The sequence below is a fragment of the Pyrus communis genome, chromosome 5 (assembly GCF_963583255.1).
Source record: "Pyrus communis chromosome 5, drPyrComm1.1, whole genome shotgun sequence".
Taxonomy (NCBI): domain Eukaryota; kingdom Viridiplantae; phylum Streptophyta; class Magnoliopsida; order Rosales; family Rosaceae; genus Pyrus; species Pyrus communis.
In genome coordinates this window covers 25,211,718-25,227,559 of record NC_084807.1, presented here as the reverse complement: position 1 = coordinate 25,227,559, position 15,842 = coordinate 25,211,718, and the positions used below count along the sequence as shown (strand labels likewise).

The following is a 15,842-nucleotide window of genomic DNA, read 5'->3' as shown; positions in this document are numbered from 1 at the left end:
AATTGGTTAGAAAAATCGTTGACTAGGCTATCTTTTGCTCGAATCTCGGCTTTTTCTTATTTTTGGCTTTAGTTCCATAACAACCAAGTTAACGATTTTTCTGACCAACTCTGCGAAATAAATTACTTGAGACATGAAATTAAAGCACAAGGGCATCTGAACAAGCGAAGTTGTATAATTGATCGTATTGTTACATCTTATTTGTAAATGAAATTTGGAAGTACTCAAATACGGGGACGGGATTTCAAGCTTTGGTGCAACAGGCGAGCATACTGTTTTGGCCAATTGGGCTAATCAACGTCTGCAAGGGCACCCCCTGTGATTTACAATTCATATCATTGGCAACAAACTGTAAGATGTTACAGATTGATGCGGAATTCAGCCAACAAGGAGTGAATTCAAAATAACCTGATATTAGACAACTAGTCGTAATCTGAAAACGAAACGAAAAATCTCAAGACTCGTCAGTATTCTGCAACTCTAGATAACAGCCGGCAGATGACATACGACCTCCATTCTAATGTTACAGACCCAAATATTCGATGAACATAGCCTCGCGAACCTAATCAACTAAATTAGACAAAGATTGAAGGGAGGAAAAACTGCAGTACAGCAAAGGTCAGAAACATGGTACATTTGTCGACAACAGGAAGTTGCAAGTCGAGTAAATTGAAGCTGCAGCAGCCCTAACAGCTAGTGCCCTCTCTGAGTTATCCAATATCAGTGGTCTGCAAGACAAACAAAAAGATAAATGATGAGAAAAACCAAATTTGCTTTAGTTTAGAATCATGAGTTACAATCTAACTTCTAAGCAATTTTTCGAAGAACTCGACTTAGATTTGTGAAAGCAAACGTATACCTGGAATTATTTTCAGATGTTCCGAAATGTTGAATGCCAGAAGCAGCGTTCCATTGGACAAGTTGCAGGCCCTGGTCACAGTGAAGCTGCATTTCTTTTACTTGGTTTGACCAACCTTCCTGAAATTTAAAACCAGCATGTTCTATAAGAAAAAGCGAGAGATAAACAAACAATGAAATGAATTCAAGGTTTCTTTTTAACACTCACAAGCTGTTCCTCTTCTTCAGAAAGTGCTTTATCCATTTGCTCAAACAGTGGAATCCATCTTGCTCGATGCATGTCTGCAATAGCACATCTGGAAAATCCACAGGCAGAATTTTTCGCAATCTGAGGATCGTTCTCCTGATCAGATGAAAATTCTTTTGCCAGCAATGATGGCAAATCTGTAGTTATAACATCTCGTACTCTCTTCCTACTGCGTCGCAATGCTGCAGTTTACAAAATAAATTACTTATAAAAACAGGCCCCATCAACAAGATCTACTATTGATATTACAGATAGAGCATTACCTGCAAGACGTCCTCTGACGTCAAGAAGAATAAGTCCCAACCACTGAGAAGCAATGGTAGCAGCTGCAAAAGAAAGAGGAAATAAATAATATCAGCTATCACAACACTTAATTATTGATTAACAACTACTTAGATCACTTATAGTACTAAACATTCGAGATAAAGAGTTAAAAAACTGACCTTTAATAGAGAGATAGGATGATGTTTCCTCGTTAGACAATGGGCTGTCATCCTCGGGTGCCTGCATTGATGACGCCAACTTCAATGATAGAGAATCTTCCTCTCTTTCAGGAATGGAGTGTGACACAAGATTTTTACCACTAAGCCTCTCTATTGTGGTTTGTTCAACATCCCCTCTTGTATGCTGCCTGCCATCATAGGCAGTATCTGGAAGCTGATATTCGTGAGAGAAATGTATCCTGGAATCATTCATATTTTCAATGTCCTTCCTGTTGCAAATTTCACTAGTTCCACTTTTTGGATTGTTTGTTTGCTTGTTTCCCAGGCGGTCATTCTCCAGTCTTTCTAATTTTACAAGCGACTCTATTATTGAACGAACCTGTTTTCTGTTCCTGACATGGTTGATAATCCCAGGGTTCAGGTCATTGAGCAGTCCACTTGGAGCAGCAATTTTCGCAAACCTGTCCACTTGTTCCTTCTTTGCGAGTTCCATCTTCTTCTTGACCTCATCTTTTGTAGTCTTCTTAGGACGCGGTTTTGGCACCGGTATGCCTCCATGAGTGGATGATAGGAAACCATTTTGCTTCATCTCCTTCCACACTTTCATTGGATCTTTCTCTTCCAATGGGCCAGTGCAACTCCCACATTCAGAGGCAGCTCTTGCCTTCAAGGAATTGGTGCTTTTATAAGGATAAAATGGATCTTGCTTTTCTAAAATCGTAACATCTTCTGCGTTGAGATCCAATCCAATACCTTTCGCCTTTTCACATTTACTCCAATCCCTAAGCAAGGTGGACTTCTCAAAACTCTCGGTGCATTGCTGACTGTTGTCCAGAACCCTACTTTTGGCAATGCACGCATCAGTATTGAGATCAAGTGTAGATGCAGGATTGACTGGTACTGACAATGTTTTACTCCAAGATTTTCCTGCTTGGGATGCATCAACACCCAAAGTTATAGGAACTTCGGTAACTTGAGACATCTTTTCATCAGCAGATCGAAATTGATCAATTGATTCCATGTTTTCCAACAATGTTGAATTATCGGTATGAATTCCTGTGGCATAAAGGGTAAGAGTTAAGCACTGAACCCCCAAAACCACTCCAAATCGCAAGCCAAAACAAACTCATGAAGTAACAAATTCACAAATGATTTTCAAATACAATCCAAATGCAAATCCAATGAAGCTACTTACAACTTAAATCCTTGGACATCTCAGATAAATAATACCTTTCATTGGGTTTCAAATGCATTAAACTCTGACCTGTAAACTGAGTGCAATTTGCACAACTACTTGTAATTGAACAATTTGTACAGCACAATCAAAGCACACGAAACATAAAAACTTAATAGATTCACGAAATAACATTTTAAGCGCCAATTTTTGCTAAAAAAAAAAAAAAAAAACATACATGAAAAGGGAGACAACATTCAACACCAAGGAAATCGATACAGCAACAAGAAATTTAAAAAATTTAAAATAACTTACCTTCGGACCGGGACACCGTCATAAGATCTCGCATTTTCGCCCGTTTGCGAGGACCCAGCTCACGTTCTTGTCCCATCTCAGTACTGATTCGCTTCTCCCCAGCAATCTAAAACGACCCAGATATTAAAAACCCAATAAAATGAATCAAACGGAGAACATAAATTCTAAAAATTTTAACTGAGCGCAGGATTAAAAAATAAATAAAAATAAAACCTTTGAATCGAATCTGGGAACCGGGGCCGACCCGTCCGAAACTCTTCCCGAATCGCATGGATTCTCCATAACCTTCGAACCCAATTCAAAAACGAAACTTTCAGACCGACCCCTTTGCAAGAACTGGAAAATTTATCACATGGGCGCGAAATTTGAAAACTTTCCAACCCTAAACAAAAAGGGTTTATCCCAAAACGACCAGTCTTCGTTCTTCTGATGAGAAATCAAGAAATTCGGATTGGGAGGGAAGAGGGGTTGGTGGGGTTAGGGTTTTTGATTGGGGGCGCGTAGGAGGACAGATCTCTGGTGGGTATTTTTATTATTAATTCGATTTCGATAATTATCAAATTTGAATTTTTGCAGAGAAGAGCGCGCCCTCTCTCGCTGCTGACTGCGGCGACACAAATGTTGTTTGTTTTAAATTGTGATTAGGGACGAAGCTTTTAGGATTAAACAACGAAAAACAACAATCCACCAAAGAATCCTTGTGTTGAAATTTGATTTAACAGTTACAAATAGGGATTCTAACGGCTAAAGTTACTATAACTTAAAGGGAACCCCTATTTATAGCTGTTGGATCAAATTTTAACAGCACATATTTTCTAATTTAGTGGATTAGGAGAAAGAGATCCAGAGATTATCAATTTCTACAAACAATGTGGGGCGTTTTCAAATTCAAACAAAAGGTTTTGGAAGCGAAGGGATCTCTATTTGGTTTGGGCCCAAAAGGGGGAATCATCATGATTTCCCCACGCGTTTCAGATTGAGGATTATTTGGTTGCATGGATAGCTGGTCACAATAATTAATCATGTAATCTTGTGTTGGGGTAATGTTTGGTTTTTCTTTAATGAATAAAACTTCATTCAAAGAGACAAACATCTACTACAACCAGTGTCATTACAATCAAATAACGAAGCACGAGAAGCAACAAGAAGGATAGACCTATCCCAAAGGTGCATCATGCATGTTGGAAATGGATAGGTTGACATTAGCAATGGAATCCGCAACGAAATTAGCCTCCTGGTAGATATGATTCTACTTAACACGGTGGAATATAATTAGGACTATTTGCATCACAACTTTATAATTAGGACTATTTGCATCACAACTTTATAATTTTACCTCAAATTGTGTATTTAGAAACCTTAATTAGACTGTATTAAATAATTCTCAAAACAAATATATTTGTGAGTTAGATCAGTTGGTAAAGTCAGTATATCTGTCAAATTGAACTCAAATTCGAATCTTCTCCCAAAAAAATTATAGTAATTTAGAATAATTCATCATTCCTTATACAAGACAAAATGATCAATAATTCATCATTTCATGATGAAACTTCTCTATCCGGATTATCAATAAATACAAAAATCCAAACTGATAAAGTACAAAATACTAAAATTGATTGATTGCGAAAAATTCAAATTGACCACCCAAGCTCAAGAATTAAAACCCAAAATTATACAGAAACATGTGTTGTTCAACAAATAATGGCAAAAATTACATTGTTGATTACGGGAAAATCAAGAGATCTGTATAAACACGCAAAGAAAAGACAATATAATATTTTTTATTTTTTGGTAAAAAAAAATAATGCATTAATGTTCGGATAAGGGAAAGGGCTAGCGATATGATCCACAATATCTCAAAAGCATTCCATAGTTATCAAATATTAGTACAACGCATCACCAATTGCAGCAAGTAAAGTCACAAACAACACAAGTCATGTCCAGAATCCCGATTCTCTTTGTGAGGATCTTGGAATCATATATATTCGTCGTACATCGTACGGTATGAAATTATTTTAAATATTTTTATTTAAAATTAAGAATTTGTTATTGACATTCCAAAAATTTCATTCTACACTCTATACTTTGTACAAATGAAATTTTTGGAATGTCACTGCCCTAAAATTAAAAAACAAATAGTACTTGACAAAATTAAAGACAAACAATACTTGACATTCTCACCAAAAGGATCCGGAGAGGATCCTATTGGTCATGTCTAGTCGACCTTAAACCACTTGCACAAATGTAAGATAATTCCAATCTTGTAGCACAAATAATGCTTAGTATCTCCAACGCAAATGTCAAAATATCCGATATGTCAATTTTTACATAGCATAACGTGAATGGGCAACAAATATAGTTGTTGTCAACTTTGAATAGTTTAATTTAGCATCTTAGGTGAAGAACAAAACTTAAAAAAAGATCAAAGTGCCACTTCAGAAAAAGTAATACGAAAAACCTAAATCTTAATTGAATAAACCCGTAAATTCAAATATAATTAAAACTTATAAACAAACAAAAAAATAAAACGAGATTCTAGTAAATTGCTTCCCTCTTCTTGATAAGTTGTACAATTATAAATCATGAACTAAATGATTCAACTTAAATGAATTATTATCCCTTTTTTCTTGCTTTCTTCTAGGAGGAGATCAATCAATTTGGTATAAATTTACAAATGAGTTGGAGAGGATGTGAATTAGCATTATTGGGCCTAGGCCTGCAACAACCAACAATTCTTCAGCTGCGATTGGGCCTTCTCCCTGAAACTGCTCACCGGAACCAAACAGAAATGGGTGCAGCCCAAGCCCATACCGAGCCCGAAGCCCGACCCGTTATTCACTTTACTCGTCTTCAACAAGTAACAGGCGGGCCCACTCTCCTTCCCCTTCCCCTGCACCACTAACCCCCACGCCTTCGTGATCGCATCCCCTCCGTCATCTTTACCGTTACCCTCACCGCCACCGTTATCATTGTCGTCCAGTTCTTCGACGAAGATAACGCCGTCGGGAAATGGCGCCACTCCCGCCTCCCATTTACGTCTGAGCCCGTCCCAATTCTCCTCCTCCACCCGCTTCTCCGTCTCCAGCCTCGGCCTACCGTCCGTACTACTCCTCCCGTACACATTGACCAACAGCGGCGCCTCCCGGAGATTCTGGACTATCTCCACCACCGACTCCCTCATCCACGCGTCCAACTTCTCATACGCAGTCGCCGCAGCCTCGCTCTCTTTTCCACCGCCGCCCCTTCGCTCCCGCCCCACCGCCTCCAATCCCACCCGCGCCATGGCCACTACCGAATTTCCTCTTTTCCCCCGGGATCCACGGATCATCGACACGCTCCGATTGGAAGAAGGGCTGCAAACGCAAAGACCGTTCTGACGGCGGTGATCAAGAACGGCGCTGTTATTTCCTCCGAATTGGATTCCAACCGATGCCATTCGCAATCACAGAAGAAACTGCGTCGTCCGATCAAAAACCAGTGTTTTCTGAAAACGTTTTCCAAAACGTTTTCTTGCCGCCGACGTCTTTGAATCCGAGTCAGGTTGTTGCTATGGTGGAAGCTCGAGCTGTTTCTCTTATATACGCGGCCAAGAGCGGCGAAGTTGGATTCCAAATCCAAAACTGACGTTTGGAAAATAATTTTCACGTTTCCGAGTCCGGATTGGACTCAAAAGAGTCGGGAGAGTCGGTTAAAAGGGGGACGATTCGGAATTTCCCAATGGTATTTCGTTCGGCATGAGCGGGCGCGTGCTCGGATGCTCCGTCCCCGCGCGGTGCACGTGGACGCGGGGTTTGAATTCTTGGCGTGGACCGCATTCTTTTGATCTGGGCCGTTGGCTGTGATGACTTCTTGTCAGATCAAGGGTGCTGGACCTTTTTGTAATAAAAGGGTGGAGTGGAAGGGTCCCACCTGGCGACTGGGAAGACGTGGCGCGTTGAAAGTGCATGGAGTTCGGACGCTGGCACAGTCCGGACATCCTCTCCGTGGAAAGCTCGGCCAATGAATCCAGAGAGAATTGACACGTTGGCGTAGCTCTTGGGATTTATATATCCACGTAGACAGAATAAATCCACCTGGAATTACGGGGCCTGTGCTTTTTCCATTGGCCTCAGACCGTACGACCCCAACATATTTCTATGGCTAATTTAAGGTCGTGTCCCATTAAATTGGGATCATTGGGTGTCTCCGTCATAGCATATGTTAGGCTTCGTAGTGTTAAGTTGTATTTGTCGCATGTTGTTACTAATATAGAACTCACTTTAAACCGTTTTTAAAATGATTGAAGTTCTTACGGTAAAAATATTTTTTTGAACTAATTTGTAATAAAAATTTAAGTAGATTCTGGAGAAAAAAAATAAAAAAAAGTGCTTATTAAAAAAATACTTAAAGTGTTTTTAAAATTCAAAAATATTTTTGCTAAAACTAGTTTCGGTCATTTGAAAATCACATCTAAACGAGTCCATATATGTTGTGATATATATAAATGATGAGTTTACACGGTTGATATGAATCCCCCGTTGATGAAAGGTGGGACCTATATGAGCTTATAAGAGATTTGATTACTCCTTATATTGCTAATTGATTTTAAAGTGGAACCCAACTCTTTCTTCGTATACGTTTTCTATCATTGAAAGATGTAACACTGTGACAATTTAACAAGGATACTAAAAAATTCATCTGAAAAGTAGCTTATGGTTCAACATGTTTGATAAAGAAAATTCAATCTCTTAGTTTGATCTATCGCTGAATTCTAATTTAATCGTAACGATATATAACGTATATATAACGTAGGTTGGAAGTTATTAAATTACGAAAGTAACAACGTATATTCTAGTGATTGCATCACGTTGTGTGTCTACCTCTTTAATATCTTGATTTTGGACATGACATATAAAGTCCCCATACGTTAAATAATTACAACACAAGAAAATCATGACAAAATTAAAAACAGTACTCTAATATTGATATAGTAGTTGAAAGTTGACACTTGAAGGAAGGCCGCATGTGGGTGGGTGCTTACTTGGTCAATCCCCTCAAATAAGACCCATATGATGGACTATTGACTAAGACTTTGCACAAATCAAAGCTCTAAATTATGGCATTAACACATGCATGATGCCTTTTATATATAAAAAAGGGAAACGATAAATACATTCTTTTTATCCTTCAACACACTTTTATTTAATTATGTTTGCAGTTTACTTCTGACTCATTTAACTTGATGTTCATAAATAGATAGGAGTGTGTGATAAGATAAAAAATGACGTGTGATAAGTTAAAAGTGAATTCTCTTAATCACTTGACTCTTAAGGTTGCGTCTTTTGGCTCGGAACTCTATATGGTTATTTTTTATGAAGCTTAACTGGAAGTCCCATGGCTGGGTAGGGCAGTGGTTCACGTCTTATGGGTTCGTCCTTGATCATTGGTGTCCAAGAATAATTCTTAGTTAGATGATGAATGATGAGCAACACTTCAATTCTTGCAAATTCTAGCCCGGGGCATATCCGTGGACCTGCGCCAAATGGAATGTACGTGTACGGTGGATATGATGATTTTGATGAACTCGCGAATCGTGATGGATCAAACTTGTTTGGATCTTCAAATATCTTGTCGTCCATGTGTGTTGCAGATGCCACCCAAAAAACCTGGGATCATAACGTGCGATAAACTTTTGTTCGACGAAGTTCTGAGTTCAAAACTGATACGAGACGATATATCACATATGATATATATCAACGAAGTTCTTAGCTCTTTTATAGTACCTTCCATCCCTTGGGGATATCAAAGCCATCAAAGGATGTGTCTCTGGAAGCACATTTGAAGTTGCCGAAAACTGGAGGGTTCAATCTCATGAGCTCTTGGCCCACTCTCCATGTGTGCTTCATCATTTGGATTTCACTCCATCTAAGCTTTCCATCATCCCTTGCTTCCACAGCCTTCACTACTTCCTCTTGCTCTGTCATGGTATATAACGTGCACATCAAATTACTAAACCTATTTGATCATGCCAAATATTTATAAATAAGTGATAACCGTCGTACTCCAGTTATATCAAGTAGTCAAGAGTATTCAACCTCATATGTAATTATATGGCAATTGATTTATAGCAACTGATTTATAATGTTAATAGTTTAGTAAGTTAAGAAAATTTTGCCTGATTTGTAATATTATGTAACAACTTGTCATTGCTTAATAATTCATGTAGTTAAGAGCATTCAGTTCCAACAACAAAAAATCATTCAGCTTAAGGATAATGCTTGTGTCCCTCCGCATGGGGGAACTTAATTACTTGCCCTCTCCACTTAGATTAACGAACGTTTATCGTCCACACATCATAATTGGAACTATTCATTCTCTTTATCATCATCTAAAAATCATATACACAAAAAATCATTCAAATTGGAGATTTTTTAGTCATTCATATCCATAAAACAAATAGACGGTTCATCATGATGATGTTACTTGTTACCAAAGCTGTTGATTGATTTAACAAGTATGGATGACAAAACGATCTCCAAATTGAATGATTTTTGGAGGATATAATTTTTAGAAGATAATAAAGAGAATGAACGGCTCCGATTATGATGTTGGGATAGTAAAAATCCGTTGATCATAAGTAGGGGACAAGTAAGTCCCCCACGAAGGAACACATGTTATCCTCAGTTTATTATAATTTTGTTCGACAACTGATTTCTAGCTTAAAATTCAAGTAGTTAAGGGCATTTAATTTGATATGTAATTTCATGATGCATGAAATAATTAATTAGATTGCAAAGTTTGCATTACCTTGAAGCACCTCACTACGAGTCTTGGGGTCTGTGGAAAGATGTCTTATAAAAAGGCTGAGGAGAATTGTGGTGGTGTCATGACTAGCAAATATCAGAGTGATGAAATTGTCAAGAATCTCCTCCTCTTGGAGAGACTCACCATCTTCATCTCGCAAACGGAGGAAGACAGAGATGATGTCATTCATTTGGGAGGGCTTGCTATTCTCTTCTTTTTGTCGATTTTGCATGAGTTTTGTGAGGACCTGTGATATCCTGGCACGTGCATGCATGGCTCTGTAAAATATGGTCCCCGGAACGTTCAGTGGAATCGCCCACAAACCCTTGGTGGCAATGGTAAAATCTTCAAGCAATGCATCTTTCTCCGGCCCTTCTGGTAATCCAAAAAACAAACTGCAAGTCACCTTGAATGTTATTTTCTTCATCAAACCCACCATTTGTGCCAGATCCTTGCCATCCAGCTCCTGTGTAATGATAAGTCAAAAGTTATTAAGTAAATTGCGTGCATATATATGTTGTCCAATATCTAATAAATAGGGTGTTGTATTTCCGTCATGCATCTTGGGTTTGAAACTATTCATTACCTAATATTGTATAATAGTTTCGAACTCTATCCCCTCTCCTTAGCAATAATAATTAAAAGAAAATCAAGCAAACTGCGTTAGTCCATGACGTTGCAATTAGAAGCAACAATGCATATCTAGTTAACTAGCGTTTGATTGCATCTATTTTGAAAGAGGTTTCGAGTTTGAATATTCCTTTATGTTAATTTTAAACAAAATAGTGTATCAAGCTAGCTAACACATATGTTACCTGAAACAACTGTTTTTGGACTAGAGAATCGATTTCACCCACAAATCTCTGAACGCTTTCTGGTTTTAAGAAGCTCATCAGTGCATTCCTGACAAGTTTGTGCCTGGACCCCGAAAGCTCAAAGATGCTGTGCTTTCCCAAAACCTTGGCTACAGTTGCGACTTGGTTGCCTGCAATACCATTGTCACTTCCGCTGAACACAAACCGGTTTCCGGCTTGGCCAGTTAAAACCACTGTTTTGGAGCCCATGAGTGAGGTTTTGAAGACGGGTCCATGCTTGCGGATTCGGGTTTGGATCCACTCACTAGTTTTGTCCTGGTTTTGTGCCCTAATGAAGCTTATGGACTCACCAATGAGAGGAAGACCAAATGACCCTGGTGGAAGCTTCTTGCCCAGGGAAGAAGATGAAGTTTTAAACTTGAAATATCCAGCAAAAATGGCTATTAGGGTTAATGCTGAAACTGTCATAAATTGTAATAAAGAGAGTTCCATTATTAATGTTTACTGAATTGAAGAAGATGGTTAAGTACATGATGGAATATATAGGGCTAATTAGTTCCGTAAACCTTTGCAGTTCAAGCAGTTAAGAGTGCTTAACACTACGCTCCAAGTAAGTTGCGTTAAGGTTGAATTTTTAATAAGCACAAATGTGCATGTTAATATATGAGAAGGTCGTCCAAGCATAAAAGATAGAAACTAAAAGAGCCTTTTGCTTGTATTGTACGTAAATTTGCCAAGGAATAAAGTTGGAAATCTCATGCTTTGGCCAGAGATACCAATGCAAATGATCCAATAATATTGTCCATTTCTCTTGTCTGCCATCGATGATGCTTTTCACGATCATATGGCACTACTTTGTTTACATCACCGATGATCATTGGTGAAAACAACGTTTGATCATGTACATTTGAAATCATGTTAAACAATATTAATATTGTTTTCATAGAGTTAGGACTAGATTGGGGTTACTGTGTTTTTTTTCAAAATTGTTTATGTTTTGCTGTGAGAATAAACAGCTGTAAAAAAAAACAGGTAAGTGTTTGGTAAAAGTGCTTTTAGCAAAAAATGATGAGGGTAGGATTATCAATGTGAAAGTTTTATTAACTGGTGTTGTTCACCTCCCTCTTAAAAAAAATCGTTTTTATTAGAAGCATACGTAGAACTGCTTATGCTTTCTACTGTTTTAGACTCATGAATTTGAAAAGAAAAAAAAAAGAACATTTTTTTTTAATTTACCAAATACAATTAAGAGCCCAACTTTTTTAAGAAGCTACTTTTAATAAAATTTAAGTAAACTCAATCTAATCCTTAGTCAGATAATCATTTTATAATCAGGTAATTTCAATTCTTATAACATATCGTGTCTGAATTTTTCACTCCAAATAAGTTGCTTCGTTGGTATTGTTAGGGATCAGCCGAATCAGCCCGCCATTTGGCAATGCTATTGGGCTTCTGTAACAATGTGGAGGCCTATCGAAGGGTTAGTTTGGGATACCAAACTAGCCCTAAGGATGGGCCCAATGCGGAAACATTTATCTTGAAGCGTGGGCTACCATAAAATCGCACCCAACAATATTGTTGCAGTTGGTAGGTCGTAGGTGCATGGAAAAAAAAAATCAAATTCTAATCCGTGTCCAAAAAAATAAAAATAAAAAATAAAATAAAGGGTACGTTTGAAAGTACTTTTAAAATGATAGAAAACATTTTTAGAGAAGTTATGTGCTTCTTTCAGGAAGCACTTCAAATGTTGTTTCAGAATTCATTTACGTTTTTACTAAAAATCGGTTGCAAAAATATTTTCATCAAAAAAACTTTTAATTATTTTAAAATACTTCCAGACGAAACCAAATATATTTTATATCCTATTTGCCCCTTCTGTTCCCAGGAAGGTGGACGGGTATATATGATGTTGATTCATAAGGACGGGTAAGTAGAAGGAACGGTGGACGTAAAACTTGAACTGTTGCACACGTGGGTCGCTGGAGGCCCTCCAACTAAATTCTTAATTGAAAAGGTAGTAAATATTGAGGACTTGTTAGCAAATTTTGGAAAAGAATATGGACTATGAAAAGTGGCTATCTTGGTACCTTGCAAACCAAGTGACACACTCTTTGTGTTAATGTTTCCAAGCATGCTATGGAATTTGGGATGATAATTCTCACGATCCATTTCTCATCAAGTACATTTTGAATAGTTTGAACTCATTTTATGTCTTCTTTTAAAAGTATAAAAGTAGAGGGGGATACGAACTCGGAACATAGGGTACGAAGATGAATGTTTTTAACCAGCTTAGATGCAAGCTTCTTACCAGCTCATTGCATGCTCATTTATTGTCATAAGTAATCCGAATCATGGAAAGTTTGTCATATAATACCAAACAGAATCATAAAGTATAACTATTAGATTTGCTTTGACGTATAACATAAATAAGCAATTTATGTGTTTTAATACGAGTGAATTGGTTATGTCACATGTTCGTATTCCACTACCATACAAAAGATCCTAAATTATCTAAATTTCTAATCAAATTTGGAGTCGACATGGAAATTTTTACAAGGGTAGTGTTATCTACACACTGTTTTTCACTTTCTACACATCTTTGTTAATTTTTGTCCATTATTATTATTATTTTTTCCATTTATTCAATCCGATAATTGAAAATTAAAACTTGTGTGTGAGAAGTAAAATAAAAACGCGGATGACACCATCATTTTCTCAATTGCAAAGTTAAGTTGGAGAAGGTGAGATGTGATCACAAGCTTTAACAACCTCCACAAAAGTAACACCTACCACTTGGCCAAGACTTGAAGGCAATTGTCAGCTGAAAATCTCACACCCCAAGATATATACAGCCTTCAAACATCAGTTACATGCAATCTCATTGTTTTTTCAGACAAACATTTCCACATCCTCCCTCCATCTCCCCAGCTTCCTGCTAATCATACCCCCAAATCACAAAGCCAGTAAGAGTAAGAGCTCCCTGCCTCTCTGCTAAATTGCTAATCATACCCCCTTTAATGCTTATTATCCCATTTATTTTTAATTTATTTTTTATATATTTTTTTTGGATCTTTCATGACTAAATTTTTAATCTTTGCGTTTTGCAGTGGGCACTGAAGTTGTAATGGTGGATGAGGTCCCTTTTCCTCCTCAGATCACAACCACCAAGCCTTTATCTCTGCTGGGTCAAGGTAAGGCCTTCATCTTATACATGCTAATTAATTACATATCTGGGTTTATTAAGTTAAGTAAATCAAAAAATTACTGATGGGTAAATTGGGATTTTTGCAGGAATTACCGACATAGAGATTCACTTTCTTCAAATTAAGTTCACAGCAATTGGGGTTTACCTGGATGCTGAAATTGTTTCACATCTTCAACAATGGAAGGCCAAGAAGGCAAGTGAACTCGCAGAAGATGATGACTTCTTTGATGCTCTTGTTTCTGGTAAAGTTTCAATCTTTAGTTTTCATAATTAATTTGGCTGATGCCAATTTGATAAACGTGTGTCGTGCCAGTTGGTCAAGGTAGTGTGCCATGCTGCTCTAAATTAGAGTAGTTTAAAATATCTGTCATGCTGGTCGGTTAGGGTAGTGTGTCATGCCGCTCTAAATTAGAGTAGTTTAAAATATCTGTCGAGTTTTAAGTCAACCCAATTCGTCCCTTGATCGAACTGTGCATTGCATGTAGCTCCTGTCGAGAAATTCATTAGGATTGTGGTGATCAAGGAGATCAAAGGGTCACAATATGGAGTGCAGCTTGAGAGTGCAGTGAGGGACAGATTGGCAGCTGATGACAAATATGAGGAAGAGGAGGAGGAAGCCTTGGAGAAAGTTGTTGAGTTCTTCCAATCAAAGTACTTCAAGAAGGACTCCGTCATCACATTCCATTTTCCTGCAACTTCTAACACTGCTGAGGTACAGAATCATCTTACATCGGAAACTTGACAAAATAATATATGATACATGAAAACTAACAAACAGCTCTCAAAATCTTTAGTTTTAATAAAAAATGATCAATAAAGGTGTAAGTGAATAGTACTAGAAAAGGTAAAAATGTCTTTTTTCGTTAAAAGTGAACAACACCGGAAGTATTTCGTTAAAACTCCCGATATAGATTGCGGTGGTTAAAAATTGTTCCTAACTGTTGTTTAATTTGTACTTGGTACTTTTGTGTGGATGCAGATTGCGTTTAGCACTGAAGGGAAGGAAGAGTCGAAGATCAAAGTGGAGAATGCAAATGTGGTGGAGAATATCAAGAAATGGTATTTGGGAGGGACGAGAGGGGTGTCTCCTTCGACCATCTCCTCCTTGGCCAACGCTCTCTCGGCTGAGTTGACCAAGTGAGTAGACTAACTGAATCTGTAGTTCTGGGGATTTGCAATTGCAGGGCACTTTTTGAAGTTTGTGAAGTGGAAAAACCTGCTGTTTCTTGTGCTGTTTTATGTAATAAAATCAATTATATGTAGAGTTCTGGCTGTTCAAATGTCTTTTGCTTATGGAAAATGGATTGAGATCCTCTCCGGATCTCATACTCTGGAACCTCCGAACCAAGCAATCCGGACCGTTCAATTTAAGTTTTGCAATTCTCGTTAGTCATCTAACTGGCTCACCTAACACACAATCTCTCTCTCTTTTGAATGCTTCGGATTGCCTGATTTGTGGGCTTCGGAGTGTGAGATCTAGAAGAGATCTCAATTCATAAAAATCATACATGAAAATGAGTTATTAGTTTGAAATATTGTCACAGTAACGTACCTAATATAGGTAAGTCTCTCTCGTGAAGGAGAACAAGATCTTCACCATTAAAAATGACTACTCCATCCTTTGATTGCCCTCAAACCTCTTAAAAGCTGATGATTAATATCAAGAAAACTTATTGGTAGCACATTGTTGATCATCTTGCTTATAGAGGTCGACTAATATGATAACTTATATGAATATAACATTGTTGATTAGGAAATGGGCCGGGCTTCTGGGCCTAAATCCATGTTCGGGTCGGCTTTGAGTTGGACTAATTTGGGCCGAGCCGACTTCAGTTTCAAAGTCTCAGTCCCACCTGCCTTATACGGGCCGAGTTGGACCTTGGACCAAGTCCGACACGTGAGCCCAAGAATTAATTTTTTTTGTTTTTTTTTTATACAATAATTGTGAAGGATGATTGGCTAAAGCCAAGAGTCAACGATAATTAGGTATTAAACTCGATGT

General features: G+C 37.8%; 4 protein-coding genes across 4 annotated transcripts; 1 reads left to right on the top strand and 3 right to left on the bottom strand.

The window, feature by feature from the left end:
- Positions 1–188: 188 nt before the first annotated feature.
- LOC137734864 (uncharacterized) lies at positions 189–3,703 on the bottom strand. The gene is made up of 7 exons (XM_068474174.1): positions 3,251–3,703; positions 3,038–3,143; positions 1,549–2,604; positions 1,369–1,431; positions 1,067–1,287; positions 860–978; positions 189–728 (listed from the first exon to the last, which is right to left on the bottom strand). The coding sequence occupies exons 1-7, from the start codon at positions 3,317–3,319 to the stop codon at positions 620–622; spliced, it is 1,743 nt and encodes a 580-aa protein (XP_068330275.1). The 5' UTR covers positions 3,320–3,703; the 3' UTR covers positions 189–619.
- A 1,779-nt stretch (positions 3,704–5,482) lies between these two features.
- Positions 5,483–6,722, bottom strand: LOC137734826 (uncharacterized). Its single transcript, XM_068474116.1, has one exon. It carries the CDS (start codon positions 6,471–6,473, stop codon positions 5,748–5,750), a length of 726 nt encoding a protein of 241 aa, XP_068330217.1. The 5' UTR covers positions 6,474–6,722; the 3' UTR covers positions 5,483–5,747.
- Positions 6,723–8,790: 2,068 nt separating this feature from the next.
- Positions 8,791–11,127, bottom strand: LOC137734479 (taxadiene 5-alpha hydroxylase-like). The gene is made up of 3 exons (XM_068473740.1): positions 10,636–11,127; positions 9,824–10,286; positions 8,791–8,993 (listed from the first exon to the last, which is right to left on the bottom strand). The coding sequence occupies exons 1-3, from the start codon at positions 11,125–11,127 to the stop codon at positions 8,791–8,793; spliced, it is 1,158 nt and encodes a 385-aa protein (XP_068329841.1).
- Positions 11,128–13,446: 2,319 nt separating this feature from the next.
- Positions 13,447–15,102, top strand: LOC137735456 (chalcone isomerase-like protein 2). Its single transcript, XM_068474881.1, has 5 exons — positions 13,447–13,604; positions 13,743–13,826; positions 13,927–14,082; positions 14,326–14,552; positions 14,820–15,102. Coding segments are annotated over exons 1-5 (630 nt in total). The 5' UTR covers positions 13,447–13,603; the 3' UTR covers positions 14,982–15,102.
- Positions 15,103–15,842: the final 740 nt, after the last annotated feature.

What these genes read in the sequence shown, in the direction of transcription:
- LOC137734826 (XM_068474116.1), bottom strand. Translation starts at nt 6,473, where the DNA reads ATGGCATCGGTTGGAATCCAATTCGGAGGAAATAACAGCGCCGTTCTT.
- LOC137735456 (XM_068474881.1), top strand. An exon ending in CTTTGATGCTCTTGTTTCTG is followed by an intron (nt 14,083 to 14,325) that starts GTAAAGTTTCAA and finishes CATTGCATGTAG; the next exon opens with CTCCTGTCGAGAAATTCATT. An exon ending in CAACTTCTAACACTGCTGAG is followed by an intron (nt 14,553 to 14,819) that starts GTACAGAATCAT and finishes GTGTGGATGCAG; the next exon opens with ATTGCGTTTAGCACTGAAGG.
- LOC137734479 (XM_068473740.1), bottom strand. Translation starts at nt 11,127, where the DNA reads ATGGAACTCTCTTTATTACAATTTATGACAGTTTCAGCATTAACCCTA. An exon ending in TCCAAAAACAGTTGTTTCAG is followed by an intron (nt 10,287 to 10,635) that starts GTAACATATGTG and finishes ATCATTACACAG; the next exon opens with GAGCTGGATGGCAAGGATCT. An exon ending in TCGTAGTGAGGTGCTTCAAG is followed by an intron (nt 8,994 to 9,823) that starts GTAATGCAAACT and finishes ATACCATGACAG; the next exon opens with AGCAAGAGGAAGTAGTGAAG.
- LOC137734864 (XM_068474174.1), bottom strand. Translation starts at nt 3,319, where the DNA reads ATGGAGAATCCATGCGATTCGGGAAGAGTTTCGGACGGGTCGGCCCCG. An exon ending in ATCCTATCTCTCTATTAAAG is followed by an intron (nt 1,432 to 1,548) that starts GTCAGTTTTTTA and finishes TTTCTTTTGCAG; the next exon opens with CTGCTACCATTGCTTCTCAG. An exon ending in CTGAAGAAGAGGAACAGCTT is followed by an intron (nt 979 to 1,066) that starts GTGAGTGTTAAA and finishes TTTAAATTTCAG; the next exon opens with GAAGGTTGGTCAAACCAAGT.